A 21,022-nucleotide genomic window follows, 5' to 3' on the forward strand; every position below is an offset into this window, starting at 1 on the left:
TATCGTAAAATGGAGAGAGTGGGCAAGGGATGTGCGGTGTGAGAGAAACTTTGGGAAAAAGCTGATTACAAGGTCTGAATAGGCATAGTGGTCTAGAAAAGACAGGAAAGGAAAGGATGAGTGAAAGGATAAGGCAGAGGGGAGAGGGATAGTGGAGGTTTAGGCTATCAGGATTATGAGAACATCGAATATGCTAAAAGGAGAGATCCACATTACACAGATTCGGGAGCAGCTGTTGAAAATATGTTGTTGTTTGTGGAATGTTCGGCAAGTGAGTGACCAAGATTGCGATTAGCCCACACAGAACACTGCTCAGTGATTAAGGTACAGTTGATGGATAATATAGCTGTTCCACACAACGTCCATGCCTTTTCTAAAATAGGAGCTACCTATGACAGACATGTGGTACAAGGTGGTAGATGTATAGGACAGACCTGGGTAGAGAGTAATTGATGGTAGAATGATCTGTGGCATGTAAGACTGGGAATAAGCACAAATTGATGATACTGCCACCTCCTCCCTTTTTTTGTGACTGTTTTTAGTTCCATCAAACCATCTTCAGACTTGTAGAGATAACAAAACATTTACTAACCATTACATAACCTAAGATGTACAATACTGTTATTACACCCATATCTAAAACCAAGCATACAAGAACATATTTATATTTAAGTATGTCAGATAGCTACAAGAGTGACCTGGAAGTTTATATATGCACAAAGCATCCTTGAACAATTCACTGGTGTGGTCGCCTTTTCACCATTAATATAAGAGCACTTGGCAACATTAGGAGGCATGCATGTGTGCCACAAACCAAACTCATGTGTTACATCTTGTACATTGTTTACTCATACCAAACACTTGAATCATTTCAAACAAATCTGGAATGCAAACAGCAAACAGCACGAGTATGAGCTACTTGGGGTTTACAACCATCTAGCTCCAATAGGAGTGTGAATAGTGGCAGAAATGTGTTTTTACAGCCTCCAATGTGTGGGCTGCCCTGCATGAGAGGCGTGTTGGAGTAGTGTCAGCCTGCAATATTGACTTGCTTTACATGGTAACCTATATATCAGGGGCAAAATAAGTGTTTTCAATTCCCTGATGTGTAGAGTGTCCTGCACGATAGGTGTGTTATGGGAGTAGTATTGGCATGCTTTATCAACCTGTTTTGCAGAGGCTAGACATGTGATTGGGAATGGGTGCAGGAAGGTTAAGGAGGATAGAGGAGGGTATGGAGAGGAAGGAAGAGGACAGGAGAGGCATGGAAAGACAGATGGGATTTGGGGGGGGGGCGGAAGGGATGGACCAGGATAGGGGGAGAGAATGGAGAGAGGGGAAGGAGGAGGGAGAGGGGTGAATGGAAGGTCTAGTGAGGTATATATGTATGTACAGAGATAGGGAGAGGGGAGGAGGAGGAGGTACAGAGCCAGGAAGAAAGGAGAAGGTGTACAGAGAGAGGGTGGAGGAGGATGTGTGCAGTATATGTGTTGAACATATTAACAGGTGAAGGTGCAGGGAAAAGGCTAGTTAATAAATGTTTCTTCAGAATGCTTTTAAATTCTTGTGCTACCACTCATAAATGTTAGGACTAAATATTGTTGCTACTGCTTGTTGGTGTCTTTTGGGCCTGTGTGGAAGAGCATGTACCTAAACTAGAGAGTTACGAATGCCAGTGTGTTCCAGTTTCCCTCTCTGTTTTATGCTCTTTAGATTTTACCAAGTGCAAATTTCATTGTCACTTTCTAACTCTACCATCAGAGGCACACAACAAATGGTTGGCAACGAATCTAAACATTCTGGAGTGGCACAAAGTCAGACAGAGCTTGTCTGTAGGTCACACTTTCACTTTTTTTTCAGTGTACTAACAAAGCTGCAAATCAGTTACTAAATATTCCATTACTGCAGACGCGTTGTGAAACATGTTTTAAGTACCACGTCGGATTATCTGCTATAAACGTGCAAATTTTCTTTTGCCCAGGCTATTGTAGAGGTATAAAATACAGAAAAATAAAATTTGCAGTCTGAGATGCTTTAAAAAGAAGCTGTTCCTGTAGAAACACCAGATGTCAGAGGCTCGTGGCAAATGCGCCCGTACGATAGTTTGTTCGGCGATCAAACTGGCAGGGGGTGGGGGGTGGGGATGAAGTATTTTTAAAACCTGTATTGGCAGACGAATGGCGACTTGTAAGTACAGTAGCCATTAAAAAGTCTGACCCTGATAAAGTCCTGCGTAATGTCGACTTTTAAATCATTTTCTTGAAAGAAAACCACCAACTACACAAAAGTTTTTCGTTTTCCTGAGAGCCAGTGGCATGTCGCTGCCTACTATTACACGCGCCCCTGGCTCCCGGAGAGTCTAGACACATGCCAATAACTGTGCCCAAGTTCAAACTGCCCTCCTCCCAACGTAAGCAGTAGCTACTACTCCGATTGGTTCGTTCAGACTGATCCTTGTTTGCGGCTTTCCCCACCCCTACACTGAATTTAGTCTGCACACTTAATACAAACCGGCAATGCGGTGTGATTGTGAACTCGTTTGGCGGCATTCTCAAGGACCATTGTGTACCAGTCCTCCTTGAAATGCAGCCAAAAGATGCGATGCGTAGTCGTTGTATGTCACCGATGTGTTAAGAACTTCTCCGATAAACGTAATAGCGTAAGATAAATCGCGGTAAACAGAAGCGGCATTATTCAAGATGGAAATCTTATACGTTATATCTGACGTCCTGAGTATTATAACCATCACTTTGTGCCTTGTTTTGAAAATACCACAAATTTTAAATTTGCTGAAAGTTAAGAGTGCTGTTGGCATTAACCTGTATGGATTACTTTTGGAACTGACAAGGTATAGGACTGAAGTATCGCGCAATATACGATGAAATAGATTTCCTGTATTATGATTTCAAACTATTTTCATTTTCAGCTATACTATTATGGCAAGCTACAATTTTTGTAACGATTATGCATTGCTATCGTACATGGAATATCCAATAATTTTGGTGCAAGAAATTATTTTAATTTATTTGGTACTGAAGTATAAGAATATGGTGAACACGCTGAGTTTCGCAATATTCGGGATTTATTTAGGATTGACATCGGCTTTTCTTACCGGCGTACTACCAAAGACGATTCTGTCGATTTTAGTCGTAAGTCTTACGTTTGTTACACATATTTTTATTAGTTTCAAATTTCTATTTATAGCATTAGTCAGGCGGAATTATTAGTAATTGTGTATGAACATAGCAATACAAAACAATATGATCAATGACAACGTGTTAAGAATTCTTATCAGCTGTTCGACATTAAATATTGCTAGATCAACTTTAATTTTGATATGTGTGAATAGCTGTAATTAAAATTTTTTGCAGCCACTATGTACTCCTGTCTCAGCCTCGAGTAAAGTTGTCCAACTATTGGAAATTTTAAGAACCAAGAACGCAGCTTCTGTTAGCGTTTTGACCTGGTTTCTATCCGCATTTACTAATCTCAGTAAGTATGGCATGCTCTCAAGTTAGTGTTTCGTCGTGCTGTGTTATGTGCAACCATCAATATAACATTCTGTTGTCACACACTTAGTGATACAAATGCATATCAGTTTGTCTTCTCTTGTGGTATGCCCTGCAGTTTGTTTCAGGCCACAAGAAAAATTTAAGGAGAACAACAATTACTCAGGAAATAAAATCAGTTGCTTTCCCTCAGTGAATGTTTTTACTCAGTACTTCATACTATGCATCTACATAACTTCACAGAGAACAGTGTCATCATTAATATTAACTGGAATGTACATCACTGAGCTCAGAAGTTTTAGTAAATTGTAATAGGTGTGATTAGTAAGGTACTCTTTTACTTTAGCTTTGAGTTTTTGGATATTTCCAAATTTGTGCCTGAGGGCTACTGGTAATGTTCAGACACGTGGTGATAGTATCTCTTAGGGAAATGGCAGCAAGGGATTGAAAGGAACACTAGTTGCACTCAACATGTTTGCTTGGGACCTCATTAAACATGTTGAAGATGTTATTAGTGTAGCCATTGAGGGAATAGGATGCAGCTAATTATGGATTGTGGTGAATGTTGAGATAAATGAAAGCTCTCTTCTCGGTTTAGAGGAAGGTCGTGCGTGGATCATTCAGGCGACTGACAGAAGAGGTTCAGAACAAAAGGCTTGCTCAGAGTTTCAACGGAGCTCATAGTCTGCAGCATTGTTCCTAGAACTGATTATAGCCAGCTAGTTCTAAGTCACGTGGAAGGCTTCAACCAGAGACTGTGAAGGTTCCGTGACAAGCAGCGCTCAGACGTCCTGTACTTACGCCATTGGGCTGATAACTAGTTCGAGCACTACACATCAGAGACTGCTATCCAGCTAACTGACAGTTTATGGGGTACACAGGAAGGATTTGTAGATTATCCCGTCCAGATAAAGAAAGGCGTAGGAGACCAAAAGTATCAGTGTAAAATCCAAAGAAATACTTCCCTCATCCTTCACAAACAAGAGTATTAAAATCATAGTGGTTAACTGTCAAAGCATTCATTTACTGTCAAAGCGTACATTAACTGTTGAAGCATTCACAAAAAAATGCTAAAGCTTGAGATGCTCCTAAAACATAGTGGAGCTCACACAATATTGGGTACCAAAATTGATAGCATTGAGAGTTTTGGGGAAAATTTAAGTGTATATCAAAAGGATAGGCTAATGGGAATGGAAGTGGACTTCGTTGTAGTAGATGAGAAAGTCAATGGAAACTAAAACTGCATGTGAGATTGTTTGTAAATCTCAGTATCGTGGGTGGGCATAAGCTTATAATTGGATCCTTGTATTGGCCACCTGAATCACCACAGATGTAACAAAAAACTTAAGAGAAATCCTCCATTATCTAGTACAAAACTTACTAGTCATACTGTAATCATCTTACAATATCCAATAATCAGTTGGGATCATTGCAGTTCTGTTGGTGGTGGGTGTGACAGGACTTCACTAAATGCCCTCTATGAGAACTAGCTAGAACAGATAGGTTGGAATCCCCCTTATGAGGGAATATATTGGATCTATTGGCAACAAATTGACCTTACCTCTGTGAGGATGTGCACACTGAAACTGATATTAACATGGAAGAAACAGTGATTACCAAATTGCAAAGGGCAGCGAAAACCAGTAGAAAAGGTTAATGGAAATGCCCGATTCCACCCGTCTGCTTTGACCAATGATGTCACATGTGTGGCGGAAATGACCATTGACAACTCCCATATCGCGACTATGATGTCATTACATAAACATGACAACAAACACGAAAATAGATTGAAAAACGATCAAACACATATTCCTCCTATAATATAATCAAACCTATGGGACAAGTGGGGGAAATTAGGGGTTTTTGGGTGGGGACAGACTAACAATAAACACATGCCACTGAACCAAATGACAAAACTGGTAAAATAAACCGACCACAACATTCGCAAAATCAACTAGATACAATATCCAATGGAATCTAACACTTCTCTTGACCTGTATAGGTCAACAGAAACAACCGATACCAATTCATAAACCCCAAAACCTACAACCACTTCCACAATCATCACTACCTCAAAATCCACAAGAAAACACCAAATCTGGAATCTGTCACTTCCCTTGACCTCACAGGGTCAACAACAACACACAAAACCAACTCACCAATACCAGCAACCCCCCCTCCCCCCCCCCCCCCATGCATGATCCACATATCATCTAACCAGATAAAAACATGAAGAAAAAAACGAAAACTCACCACATGAAAGCTCCGGCCTGCCTACTAGATCGGACACCACAAAAAAAAAAAAAAAAATATATATATACACCTAAAAACAAAGATGATGTGACTTACCAAATGAAAGTGCTGGCAGGTCGACAGACACACAAACGAACACAAACATACACACAAAATTCAAGCTTTCGCAACAAACTGTTGCCTCATCAGGAAAGAGGGAAGGAGAGGGAAAGACGAAAGGATGTGGGTTTTAAGGGAGAGGGTAAGGAGTCATTCCAGTCCCGGGAGCGGAAAGACTTACCTTAGGGGGAAAAAAGGACGGGTATACACTCGCACACACACACACACACACACACACACACACACATATCCATCCACACATATACAGACACAAGCAGACATGTCTTAAAACCCACATCCTTTCATCTTTCCCTCTCCTTCCCTCTTTCCTGATGAGGCAACAGTTTGTTGCGAAAGCTTGAATTTTGTGTGTATGTTTGTGTTCGTTTGTGTGTCTGTCGACCTGCCAGCACTTTCATTTGGTAAGTCACATCATCTTTGTTTTTAGGTATATTTTTCCTACGTGGAATGTTTCCTTCTATTATATATATATATATATATATATATATATATATATATATATATATATATATATATATATAAAAAGAAAGATGATGAGACTTGCCAAACAAAAGCGCTGGCAGGTCGATAGACACACAAACATACACACAAAATTCTAGCTTTCGCAACCAACGGTTGCCTCGTCAGGAAAGAGGGAAGGAGAAGGAAAGACAAAAGGTTATGGGTTTTAAGGGAGAGGGTAAGGAGTCATTCCAATCCCGGGAGCGGAGTCTGCTTGTGTCTGTGTATATGCAGATGGATATGTGTGTGTGTGCGAGTGTATACCTGTCCTTTTTTCCCCCTAAGGTAAGTCTTTCCGCTCCCGGGATTGGAATGACTCCTTACCCTCTCCCTTAAAACCCATATCCTTTTGTCTTTCCTTCTCCTTCCCTCTTTCCTGACGAGGCAGCCGTTGGTTGTGAAAGCTAGAATTTTGTGTGTATGTTAGTGTTTGTTTGTGTGTCTATCGACCTGCCAGCGCTTTTGTTTGGTAAGTCTCATCATCTTTCTTTTTAAATATATTTTTCCCACGTGGAATGTTTCCCTCTAATATATATATATATATATATATATATAACACACACACACACACACACACACACACACACACACACACACACACACACACACCACCACCAACAACAACAACCAACAGAATAAATGACAACCAAACAAACTTCCCAATCCCCACCCCCAAAAATCAAAACCAAAGAAACAAACACTAACAAAAAGAAAAAGAAAAAACACTAACCCACAACCCTCGGCCTGTACATCTTACTAACAGCCCTTAAGAAAACCCTAAAAATACAGTACCCCTCGGGCATGCTCTTCCTCCAACAGTACTCATCTAAATGAGCCTGAAGTTTGGAAGAGTGCCTTTTCCCCCTCCCTATTACAGATTTAACAGCCCCCCAAAACCCCTCTATAGTATCTGTACAGGTCCCACTCTCATAATTCTTGCACTCTACATTGTGATTTACAAGTAAATGATTGTAACCCTTCCGACCCAACCAACTATAAGATGCAAATCCATCAGAAACTACCGTATCCCCTGTTCTGCATGATCTTGAATCAACCCCACTAACTCCCTCTTTGTACGATATTCCACAACCCTAAACACACACTCAGAAGAACCAGACCCCGATACCACAGCCCCCCACACCCATAAACCAACCACAGGCTTACCCCTCCCATACTTCCTCCTACCAAACTGACGCGTCAATCTCAACCTTTACTCCAGGCCCACCCAACTTACCCTGTATTTAATGTATTCTGAAAAAACTTCCTGACAAAAAGAATACCAATCAAGGTTCACTCACTCACACCCACCTCATGCGCGCAAAAACTGTGTGAGGACTGATAACAAAAATGGTAACTCATCAACACAATTTCACGCATGCCAACATAGACTTTTCAAACCAGGTACCCCGGCGAATGGAGCGCCAAATGTTGTCATGCCGGCCCTTCCGCATATAGCCGTCCCTGGTCTGAGACGCCGGAACTTATGTTAACTTCATATACTCGGCACATACAGAGCATTTCACCAGCAGGGCCAGTAATCCAAAAAGCTGCAAAAATTTGATGACCGTCATAGCAGTGTCACCCATCATACCCCACAGCCGAAAACTGTTCACTTTTTCGGTTATATCCATTCCTAACAACGACATAAAAAAAGTAATCTCAAAAATTCAAACTGACAAACCACATACAACACTACATTACCATAGAAAAAACCAAAAACCATCAACTCACTGCACAATATGCCACTAATCTTAACTTATAACCACAACAACACCCGACAACATCAACAACTCAAATGAACCCAATACGACACACACCACACAACCCACAAACCCCACCAGAGAGCACCACCGAACTGCAATGACACGCCACTTACAAACACATCACAAGCACACACTAAAGCAACAACAAAACCTTACCCGAAACCTACAAACACACCACTAGAGAGCACCACTGACAGCGCAACAAGACATCTACAAACATGTGACACTCGCAAACTGAAATTCGTGACATCACACACCACAACAGACATGTCACAGGTCAAAGCCGACGGGTGCGGTTTTGGTGACCCGAAAAATTGATATGTGCGGTTAACTTGTCAGAGAAGTAGTAGTGTCATATCTCAATGAGGAACTTGAAACATTTTGCTCGGGATAGGAGCATGCAGAAAAAATATGCCCCAAGTTTAGAAGAATAATTGACGAAACATTGAATATGGGGTGAACCAGACCTCCACTGACAAATGTTCAAAGATTCCTCAAGGATATGTTTGTTTATTTTGGTATATAGACCCACTGTCTCCAGCAGGTTGTTACAGAGTTGTTGTATTTAGCAAGGATTTTTTGCCCCAATTAGTTTTGTATTTTTATTGCACCGAAAATAATGCATAGCAGTGCAGATGTTGACAGTATGCACTGTGTGTCTTGTTCCCATTCACTCACAATACTTGCTGTTGACAACAGCAATGCCCTCTTTAACTTGTTGCCCTCAAGTTTGCATTCAGTGTTGCTCAGTTCTATTTGAAGGGTTTTATTTTCAAGTAGCGATAGTTGTGCATCAACAGTTATATACAGCAGTACTGTGGATGGGTGTACTGATGAAGAGCTGGCCAATATGTACCTCGTGTACGGGTGCAATGGATGCAGTGGAAGAGTGGCATGATGACACTATGCTGACAAAGAATTGTTCTGCTTTGATGGCAACAACATCAGATAATTTTTCCATCTGTCCTAGTGGTATTTCTTTGAACTGTGTCCTATGTTTTTCATCTTGGTTATTCTGTATTACAGGCTTTGTCACTGTTGTGAAGGTACCTTCACAGAAACAAGAGTGATAGTGGTAAAAAACTGAGCAAATCGTAATTACAATACTATCCTGTAAGTAGCCACCAGAGATCATGAATCCTTCATAACAAAATATTCAGAAGGTATCCCTGAGCAACCTCTGAACATTTGTCAGTGGAGCTCTGGTTCACCCATTTTATCTGCACTTAGTAGAAAAGCTCATTGTGGGAGGGGCCCTCTGTGTTCTACAGTCACAAAGCTCAATGAAATTTCTATATTCTAAAGGCTCTTAGTGCCTTGCAGAGTTTGTGTCCAGATATTCATGGACCAGACAGGAACTGAAATTGAAGCTAGTAAAGCAAAAGCAGAAATACTGAACTCCATTTTCAAATGCTCATAAAAAAATAAAAAATAAATTAACTCAGCACAGATGAGTAAAATTGTTATTATTGTCAGTGGCATTGAGGAACAGCTAAGATAGTTAAAATGGAACAAGGCAAAGATTCTGTACTAAATTTGTAGCAGATTTGCCCCCTCTTTACACCATAATATAACATAGATTACTTGAACAGAAAACCCTGTCCTGTGATTAGAAGAAAGGAAAGGTCACATCTGTGTAAAAGAATGGCAGCAGAAGTGGCTCACAGAACAACCACTCAATATTATTGACATCCGTTTGTTGTACAGTTTTAGAACATATTCTGCTCACAAATGTAATGAGGTATTTCGAACAGAATATTCCCCCATGCCAATCAGCTGACAGTCTCATTCATGTTAAATCCAACTTGCCCTATCCTTATGTGACATTCTGAAAGCCATGGATTAAGGCAGCCAGGTAGATGCAGTATTTCTTGACTTGTCGAGAGCAGTTATTATTGAAAGTGGCAGACCACGCAAAACTTGTGATTGAATTGACAGTTTCTTGGTAGGGAGGATGCAGTATGTTATCTTGGATGGAGAGTTATTAATAGAAGGGAAGTAACTCGGATGTGATCCAGGGAGGTGTGTTGGGCCCCTAACTGTGTTGTGTATTACCAACCCTGCAGACAGTATTGATAGCAACCTCAGACTTCTTGCAGAGACTCAGTTATTTGTAATGCAATACTGCCTGAAAATAGTTGCACAAATATTCAGCCAGTTCTTGATAAAATTTCACAATAGTGAAAAGTGTGCCAACTTGCTTCAAATGTACAGAAATGTAAAATTGTGCAATTCACAAAATGAAGAAATGTGCTTCCTAAGAGTACAAGATCAGTGAGTCACAGTTGGAATTTGCGAACTCAAACGAAAACCTGGGCGTAGCAAATTGTAAGGGTATGAAATGGAATAATCACATACACCCAGTTATAGGTAAAGCAGGTGGCAGACTTTGGTTCGTTGGTAGAACACTAGAGCTATGCCATTGGTCGACAAAGGAGATTGCCTACAAAATATTTGTGTGACCCAAGTTTGTGGGGCCCATACCAAGTTGGACAAATGAGGTGTATTGAAAATATAAAAGGAAGAACCACACAAATGGTCAAAGGTTTGTTTGACCCATGGGATAGTTTCCACAGAAGTGCAGAAAAAATTGGAGTGGCAAATACTTGAAGATCAAACAGTCGTTCTCACCACACTCCATATGTGAATGGAGTAGGAAGAAGTACCCTCCCCATGCTTTTCACAGTGGTTTGTAGAATATGGATGTAGAAGCAGATGTAACTTTGGGACTTTTGCACAAGAATATAAAACTTTGTCATAAAACATAGTTAAGCTAAATAGATATGAAAATTATTTTTACTTTAATATTGTGGTTGTGAATTTCACCATTCATCCTAAATTCTTTTTTATTAGCAACAATAATTACCATTAGTTAGTAAATGTTTTGACACATGAGTGTTGAGATTTCTGAGGATGCTAAAGCGTACTTCCGCTGCCTGTAGCTTTTGCTTTGTATGCTGATGTTAGCACTTTGTTGACTTTGGTTGTTGGCCAGTTGGGTGGTAGTATACTGGAGCAATGAGATTTGCTGAATGAAATGATTTCTTGTGGCTGAAGATACGAATTATTTGTGCTTAATATGGAGAGTGCCAGAGTAACCTTGACTGATTGTTATTTTGAATTTTTAAGGTTGCTTACTGATTTTTGTAGTTATTTGGTGAATGGAAAAAACAATGTCCTGACAGACTGACCTGTAGCAAAGCCCAAGCACTAGGTTGGGTTGGAATGTGAGAGATCACTTGTTAGTTGGTGAAGCCAAAATTAACGCGAAAATATGATTACTGTGATAGGTTGATGTGTTGGCCTACATCAATATCTATAGACATATTCTGCAAGCCACTGTATGCTGTGTGGTAGAGGGTACCTTGTACTGCCACTAGTCACTTCGTTCCCTGTTCCACTCGCAGATAGAGCAAGGGTAAACAGACTGGCTGTATGCCCCCATGGGAGCCCTAATTTCTCTTATCTTGTCTTTGTGGTCCTTCAGTCATTGGCACATGGGCCATGCAATCAAATAGAGTATAGAATAGAGTTTCTGACATCATAGCATGGGGAAAAAAAAGTTGTGGTGTCTTTCAGAACTTGCGGAGCAGTATTTCGCAGGTCAGATATTCTGAAAGTGTTTGAACATAGACCAGTCAGGTGGAAGAACTCCACCTACGTTGTAACACCATCTCTCATCAGTACAGAGCAAATTGAGGATCTTTCAAAAACCTGTTGCTAATTATATGATATATTGCAGTAAAACAATATATAATGTCATATTGGTGGTTAAAGAGTTACTGTATTTGGGTATTGTGAAAGTATGCTGTTTCAAGGCAACAGTACATTAAGGATCCATCAAAAACACATTGTTTTTGGTACAGTACATTATGATTAAATGCCAGATAATAACATATCAACAAATAAAGCTTTGAGGAGAAGATAAGACGCAAAGCATGGTTGTAGCTCATTCATACTCGATATAGCATAATGGCTGGAGACGCAGAATTGAAGATAATGGGTTGTGTGTTGGTGGTTCGTGCCTCTCTGGATTCAGATATTTTTGTACTAACCTTTACATTTTCTAGTAGGTTCTGATACCATTTTATCAGTTTAATAGAAGTATATTCTATAATCTACATCTACATGATTACTGTGCTATTCACAATAAAGTGCCTAGCAGAGGGCAATAATGATTGATGTTATGTAAATAAGTGCGCTCTTTCTGAGTATTGAGTTTATTCGATTAGTTTTATCTGCAAGGCAGTTTGCATTACTTGGTGTAAAATATTTTGCTCATTCTTGTTTAAAATTTTGTATTTCACATGTAATAAAGATTTTGCTCTTGAATAGGAATAGTCATCAAGTAAGGATGACCTTATGGTTTTACTAAAACTCTAGAAAGATGAAATACTTTTTACCTTAGGTGGAGAACCATTATCAATGTGTATGTACTGTTTGAAATGGAACTTTATGAGCTGATGTCCTTATTGACTGGACATGGTACTTTACTTTTTGCCTTGTAACCTGTTCATGGAGATTGAAGTTTTTATTTATACATGCTACAGACAGAACAAAATGACTAGCATATGGACAAGGGACAAAATGTGTTGTAATATCTACATCTGCATGTACAGCTGTACTCTGAAAACCACCATGAAGGCGTGGCTGCAGAAGGTATGTCCCATGCTACAAGTTATCAGGGTTCCTTTCAGTTTCATTCACATATGGAGAGCAGAAAGAATGATCATTGGAATGCCTCTGTGCATGCTTTAGTTATTCTAGTCTTGTCCTCATAATCCCTATGTGAGCAATACATAGGGGGTTGCAGTATATTTCTAGAGTTATCATTTAAAGCTGGTTCTTGGAACTTTGCTAGCAGACTTTCTCGGGAGAGATTACATCTATCTTCAAGAGTCTGCCACTTTAGCACCTCTTACACCCTCCAGCAAGTCAAAAAACCTGTGACTATTTATGCTGGCCTTCCCTGTAAATGTTCAATATCATCTGTTAGTTCTATTTAGTATGGGTCCTATATGCTTGAGCAGTATTCTAGAATGGGTCACACGAGTGATTTGTAAGCAGTTTTCTTTGTTGACTGATTGCACTTCCCCAGTATTCTACCAGTGAACTGAAGTCTAGCACCTGCTTTATTGATGTCGAAGCCTATGTGAGCATTCCATTTCATATCCCTATAAAGTTTTATGCTCAGGTAGAGTGAACATAGGAATTTTCCAACCATTTGTTTCTTAACCTGTGTGATTTGCAAGACAACTGCCACTGGAGCGCGCATTGATTGCATACACCACACTGAGGCACGTATATTGTATGCAAGAGTTTCATCTCTTCCGAGCGTTCAGCAGTGCGTTGAACTCTGTACCTGATCAATATTGAGTTCAAAAGTGTGGTTAGTGATGAAGTATTCCTGTCTTTTTCTGGTCTTGAAATGAAACAATTAGTTTACATCCCCCAGTAGCAATTTTAATTGAAATAACCAATACCATTCATCAACTAAAAGCTGAAATTGAATAATGAAAAAATTGAGGATGGAATGTAACAATATCGATTCAGCATCTCCGCTATATGGTGAGTGGCATCTTCCCTTTTAATAAAAGCTGAAATTGCTAACATTAAGCAAAGCTCCAGGATCGAGCAGAATTCCTGTAACATCCTATACAGAAACTGCAGCTGAATTAATTTGTATTTTAACCCTGATATACCACAGACCCATCAAACAAAAAACTTGTACATAGTGATTGTATACAAGCACAGGTCATAACGTGTACAACAAGGGTAGCAGAAGTGATCCACAAAACCACTGCCAAATATTCTTCACAAACATTCTGATCTCAAACAGATTGAGGTATCTCAAACATGTACCTGTGAACAGGATGTTCATAAAAGAATTGGGGCTATCCATGCAGCATTTGGACAGTGAATGCGTAGTCTTCATGAATAAAGACCTGAAACTGCATACCAAACTTGTATTCATGGCTGTTATCACATACACATTCTTGAATGACCGTTAACTTGGGCACCCTATCACTGTTAAATCGAAAAACTTGAGTGCGTCCACCAACAAGAAATGGGATACATCTTGAACATTAAGTGGGAGGACCATGTGACCAAGAGTGCGTTTCTTGAGAAAGCGCATCCAAACAGCAATGAGGCAACCATCATCACTCATCAACTGAGTGGTTAGGCTGTCTTCACTGCATAAATGTTGTATGACGAACTCTGCTATGGCAGTAGACCTCATGGAACCCCTCTGAAGCATTTTAAAGACCTTCTGAAACACATTGTGAAACAGCTGATATAAATATATGAACATGGAACAATGTGCTGTGGACTGTTTACTGTGGAGGAACACGACATCCACAGCTGTCCATTTGTTTGAAGAACAACGCTGCTGTCACAAAGGGGCCAAGTGACAAGCAAGAAAGCTCTGTCAATTACAATCCTCCCTCCTCCAACAACTCAGTGAAATTTGTGTGGGCACATATTTTATGTCAGAATTGGTCTGTTGTCATTGGAAATACTTCCTTAAGCTGAGTTGAAATGTCCACTCTATGCAGGAATAAGTTATGCATACTGGGAATCGAGTTTCAGCCGATGACCATGTCAAACAGAAAGATCTGATCCATGTCAGACAGTACGGATTCTGAGAAGAATGGACGTGTGAAACACAGCTCACACTTTTCTCATAAAACATTCAGAAAGCTATGGATCAAAGCAAGCAAATAGATACAGCATTTTTTTTGGCTTCCGTAAAGCATTTGACACAGTACCTCACCGACACTTATTATCATGTGACTGGATTGAGAATTTATTGATACAGAGGACACAACATGTCACCTTTGGATAAGGGTTATTGATAGATGTGGAAGTAAATCCATGCGTTTTCCTTGGAAGTGTGTTGGGACCCACACTGTTCTTATTGTATATTGATGTCCTGATAGACAATATTAAAATTAATCTCAGACTTTTTGCAAATGGTGGAGTTGTCTGTGATGAAGTACCCTATCGTCTAAAAACAGCTGCACAAACAGTAAGTCAGTTCTTAGCAAGATTTGAAAGAGGTACAAGGATTGGCAACTTGTTTTAAATGTACAGAAATGTTAAGTTATGCACTTCATAAAATCCTGAAAAGTAATATTCTATGATTGTAATATCGAAGTCACAATTGGCATCAGTCAACCTATACAGGTACTGGTGTGTAACAATTTGTATGCATAGAAACTGTAATGATCACATGGGCTACTAATAGGTAAAGCAATTGGATTGCTTACAAAAAGTTTTCTGTGGCCCATTCTAGAATATTGCAACAGTGTGTGGGACCTGTACAAAGGAAAACTGACAGGGGATATTGAATATTTGCAAAGAAAGGCCACTCAAATGGACAATGGTTTGTATGGCCCATGGTAGTGCATCACAGACTTGCTTAAAAAATGAATTGGCAGATACTTCAAGGTAGACTAAAACTGTCACAAGAAAGCCTACTTACAAAGTTTCAAGAACAGTTTCCAAGTGATGAATTTAAGAATATGCTACAGATTCCTTCATAACACTCCCATCAGGCTCACAGAGAAGAGATTAGACAAATTACAGCACACACAAAGCTATTCTTCCCATGCCACATAAGTGAATGGAATGGGAAGATGCCCTTATAACTGGGAAATGGGAAAGTTCCCTGTGCAATGCACTTCATGGTGATTTGTAGAATATACATGTTGATGTTGATGCAGCTGATTGTAAAAAACAGTGATCTACAATTGCCCGCTTTGATGAGGTTTCCTCTTAAAGTGTACTGTACACTTCCAATAGTTGTATTAACATCCCACACCAGTCAGAATTCAGCCCCTTGTGAATGCTGTTCTTAGGCCTCAGTCAACATGTGGAAGAGTCTGTTCTGGCAGCCATTGGGAGAACAGAATGTAACTAGTTGTAGAAAATGGTGCTCATTGGAACAGACAACTTCTGTCCTGGCTTCGATGTCATATTTGGTTCATTACAGTGACTGACAGAGTAGATGAAGAAGACCAGATTTGTTCTTGGAGTTCCAACAAATTTCCGTCTGCAACATTACTCTAAAACTAATTGTGGCTCTCTACTTCTGAGCCAGGTAAAATGCTTGAACAAGGGAACCCGAAGGTTCACTGACAAACTAGTGTACTTGTGCTATAAAGACATGGCAATGGAGGGTTGATCTGAGTAAATCGGGGATGCACTATGCATCAGAGGCTGCTACCCAAGTGGCTGGCTGTATGTGGCAAGTACTCAGGTCTTTTTTAATAAAAAAAAGGATTTTCTTCCTTTCTCTCTTTCTTTTGCACTGAGGCGACTTTCCATCTAATCCAGTTTATGATAGCTACCTGAAGTATTAATGTGATAACCAAAGAAGAATGCTTCCAAGAGTGGAGTAGTGCTAGATAGCAATGTAGCTCATTATATGTAATTGGATAGATTTTAAAAAAATCTACTCACCAAGAGGTGGCAGGATCCATAACTTTTAAATGTGTTTCCTTGTGCGGTGGCTTGGTGAGTAGATTTTTATATCTACCCAATCATATTATAGTTTCAGAAATTGACATTTTCATATAATATTAAATATATCAAAAATATAGGCAAATAGGAAATGGATGTGTGATTTTTATCACAATAGACAACTCAAATCCACAGAGACGGAAAGTGAAATTTTATTAAAATTATTTAGACAGGACTCAGTGTTAATGGTGAGCGTAACATTATAATTGTGTCGTTCTATTGGTCACCAGACTGACCCTCAGATGTAATGAAATTTTAGTGTTTTGTAAACAATCTCCTTTGTAGATTGATTGCATTCCCCTAATATCCACCAAGAAGCAAAATATGCCACTGACTTTACTTACGACTGAGCCTATGTGGTTGTTCTATGTCATATCCTTATAAACTGTTACACCCAGGTATTTGTATGAGTTGACAAAAGCAACTTTGATATTGTAGTTGTAGGGTACTATGCTTTTTTTGTGTGTGAAATGAACAACTTTATACACATCTGAACATTTAAAGGCAATCTTTGCACAACTTTACAAGATTTGACTGAATCTTTTCAGATACTACATCAGTATAGAGAACTACATCATGTGTGAGAAGTCTGCATTGTCATTATTGTGCAATGTAAACGTCAAATGTCCAAAACACTTCTGTCAGACATGTCTGAAGTTGCTTTGACTCCTGTTTATGATTCTCCATCCAATATCACATGCTGGGTCCTCCCTACCAAGAAATGCTCAGTCCAGTCATAAATACAGTAATGTTAAGTTATGCACTTCATAAAATCCTGAAAAGTTTCAGTAATGCATGTAGGTGTGTAATGAGTGTCAAATGCTGTTTTGGAAGTTTTTTGGTGCATGTTCAGAGATATCTCACTTTAGGCCGTATGGCACTGTTGAAATTGCTGTACTAGAAGCAACCGTAAGCAGGGAATACTATGTTAGTGTTTTTCACATTGGAGAAGTCACAGGACAACAGCTGGGGACGTGGCGAAAGTGTGCGTATCCATTCAAAATGTCTTTCACAGAAGAACATTATTTATACTGCTGAACCATTAAAGAGCTTAGGTAACTTGTACTCCTTGAGTTAGCATCAAAATGTTTGCTAAACAATTAATAGCTTTTGTATTTATATAGCAAGTTGAATAAAAGAAATGCTAAACAACACACACACACACACACACACACACACACACACACACACACACACACACACACACAAGTTCGTTTTCCATTTATGTATTGTGGTCATAATAACATTTGGCAATAGGATGAACTGCATCTTATGCTTAAGAAATAAGTAAAAAATGAAGACAAAGATTCTAAATGTCAGCAGCTGTAGGCATCAGTTTTTGCCCCTTATGGTTTAATTACTGATGTTAACATAGTTACTCTTTTCTAAGTTGTTCTTAGATAACAAGTTTGATAATATTATTAAACCTTCAATTATGTGAGAAACACAAATTTATATAACTAAGTTTTATTATTTCTAAATTTCCTGTTCTTGAAGTTTTCTGTGTTGTCATCATTATCATGGGATCATTACACGCTAATACTATTATATATTTATGATTTTGTAATATACTGAACAACAGTTTCTTGTTTCAGCACGTGTATACACCATCTTCCTAGATTCGGCAGACATTACACTTTTGTCGAATTTTATTATATCTGTGATACTAAGCAGTTCTGTTATGGTAGCTGCTATTGTGTACAAGAAGCCAAAGACATCTTAAACAGTAGTAATTTTTCTATGTAGTGTGCTGTTTTGAACAATCTTAATTCCTGCCATATGGATTTGCTATAAGCTTTTGTAGGTAAATTATCTAAGAATCGGTTACCAACTCGGTGCTGACTATAGACATTACCAGAGCCAAAGCAATTTGGTAATAACACACTGCCTGACTGATAGTAATGATGTATAATGCTTCCTTAGCATTGCCATTTTAGGAAGGACTCCACTTCCTGAGGAAGAATGAGTTCCTTTCTCCTGTTTTTCTAGATCTTGCTGTATAATGTATGTGTGCTGTAACTTGATACTTACTTCATGAAGGAGGGAGCTGCTATGATCCCTGTCTCATAGGTGGACTACTTTTCCTGTACAGGCAGTATGTGAAACAAGCATGCGCCTGAAGTGTAATTGCTACAGTTTACAAAGTACTTCCATACAAAGCTACCATACACAGTGGCAGCTGGTGATCATGTGCTAATGTGCTACAGCACACTAAACATCACACTAAAATTATGCCTTTTCTCTTCAAATGCTTGCCGGTGTGCAAATGAAATGGACAAAAACATGTTTTGAGGCGCTCTCTCCATGATAACTGTAAACAGAAACCAGTGTTGAAAGTTGAAATGATGGTCAGTTGCACTACAATAAACTCGGAGAAGCTGTGTGTTTTTGACTGTGCATTCTCTGATGTGACATCGTCGACTAAGGGTGTTTCATTGCTTACAACACCAGGTCAGTATTTTTCTTTGAAAGTGCATGTAAAATCTTATGCAAGAAACATGGCAAATTGTACAGGTGATCTGCTAAAAGAGGACTTTTTCTGTAGACCTTTTGAGTAGAAAGTGAGAGAGAATGAGTTAGGTAGGTCTACTCCAAATTTAAATCAAGGGGGAGGGCATGGGATGGAGCTCACCGATTTGGTTCAAACTACATGAATAGAAGTCAGTAGATGCCTCTTCAAAGTTTCTAAAATATCGCACCTGAGTGGGACGTAGGAAAGGGTAAACAGTGTCTAAAGATTGACAAGTACAGTATGAGGGATTTCTGAGCAGAGCAATGGCTGTCATATCAATGACGTGGCGCAGTGGACAAGCACACTGACTGACAATTTGCCAGCTCAGGTTTGATTCCCACTGCTACCATTTTTTTGTTTTAGTACATTCCTCGTAACATTAAACTATTAATTATATAATTTAAATATGTTTATGCAGTTCAATTTATATAAGTAAAATTAATGTATTCAATTCAGTTATGATTACCCTTGTAAGTCAAAAGGCTACAGGAGGTGTTAAAAACGAGAATATGTAGAAATTTGATATGAATTTATAAGAAAAGAGTTGGGTCTTTGGGTGTGATGTTCATAATGCACTCTTTTTGCTTTCCATGCTTCTTATTTGGGTACAGTGATGGATTGGGTGCAAGGGGAGTAAAAGGCATAGGATGTACTAATGCATTAATAAGAAAACATAGCGGGAATCATTAAATACTTGATCTTAGTGCATTAGGTACAGCTAAGGTCACAGCAATATCAAATCACACCTATCATGACAACGTAGTGAAACACACTCTGTTTATTTTTGTAATATTGTATAATATTGGTAAAATTTTTCCCGAGCTGTCACTGGGTTACCTGTGTAAGGTTAGCACTGATCGGAAACTGTTAAGTATTGGTGGACTTTAACTGGTTCCTCACCTCTGAGTATACCCATGAGAAGTGACAAGTTACAGTGTGCACATAGTAAGTTAATCTCATAGGCAATATGTCAGTCAACTCGAAGCAGAATTTACAGTGTAATACTGCAGCATCTGTTCACTCAAGAACTCCATAAAAAGACATTTGATAGGCTGTGTTGCTTAGATTTTACTGTATGATATTTTTGTATAATCAGCTCATTTGATAAGGTGTTTTATGAATCTCCTTATACGTTTACATTGATTTTAAGGCACATTGCATTATTATGATACTAGCGAATCATTCTATTTTTCATTACAATTTCACATTTAAACTGAGGGGGCTAATGGATTAATGAAAAAGTACGCACCATAGCATGCAATCAAGTAGAATCATTTCTGTATTTGGGAATGACACCTCTCTCTCCTGTGTGTGTGTGTGTGTGTGTGTGTGTGCGCGCGCGCGCGCGCGCGCGCGCGCGCGCGCGCGTGTAAGGTACCAAAATGTTCCTGCCTGAAGCTAGATTTATACCTAGATTCTCTGCAGAGAATTGTGCAGTATTTGATAAAAGATAAAAATTTCCAATAATATTCAAGTGACTTCATATTCCCTACGCAAACAGAAGATTGGAAACTTGTTTGTATATTAATGTGCTCTCATTAACACTCCATGCTCATGCCACATAGACATGTAGGTCGTAGATTACACTAACATTGTGCTCGTCTTGTTATTTTCACCTAATACAGACTAACAGCACTTGGACAATACCAAAGAGTTCACCACACAAGATTCTAATATGCAGTTTCCTTTTTAGAAAGTAGTTTGTTGACCATGAGGTCTATGTTTTCATGTTGTCAGATAGCTATTATAATGATCACTCCAAGGGATATTATGGCTGTGACAGGCTGTACTGCTTTATAAACAGTATTTTCTTCAAATGGTGGTGGGTTTCTTAACCG

The 21,022-nt window shown here is 39.1% G+C and overlaps 1 protein-coding gene across 1 annotated transcript; it reads left to right on the top strand.

Moving 5' to 3' along the window:
- Window positions 1-2,499: 2,499 nt before the first annotated feature.
- LOC126188086 (solute carrier family 66 member 3-like) lies at window positions 2,500-19,044 on the top strand. Its single transcript, XM_049929541.1, has 4 exons — window positions 2,500-2,848; window positions 2,927-3,149; window positions 3,372-3,492; window positions 18,268-19,044. Exons 1-4 carry the CDS (start codon window positions 2,700-2,702, stop codon window positions 18,393-18,395), a joined length of 621 nt encoding a protein of 206 aa, XP_049785498.1. The 5' UTR covers window positions 2,500-2,699; the 3' UTR covers window positions 18,396-19,044.
- The last annotated feature ends 1,978 nt before the right edge of the window (window positions 19,045-21,022 follow it).

The sequence above is a fragment of the Schistocerca cancellata genome, chromosome 5, assembly GCF_023864275.1.
Source record: "Schistocerca cancellata isolate TAMUIC-IGC-003103 chromosome 5, iqSchCanc2.1, whole genome shotgun sequence".
Lineage (NCBI taxonomy): Eukaryota > Metazoa > Arthropoda > Insecta > Orthoptera > Acrididae > Schistocerca > Schistocerca cancellata.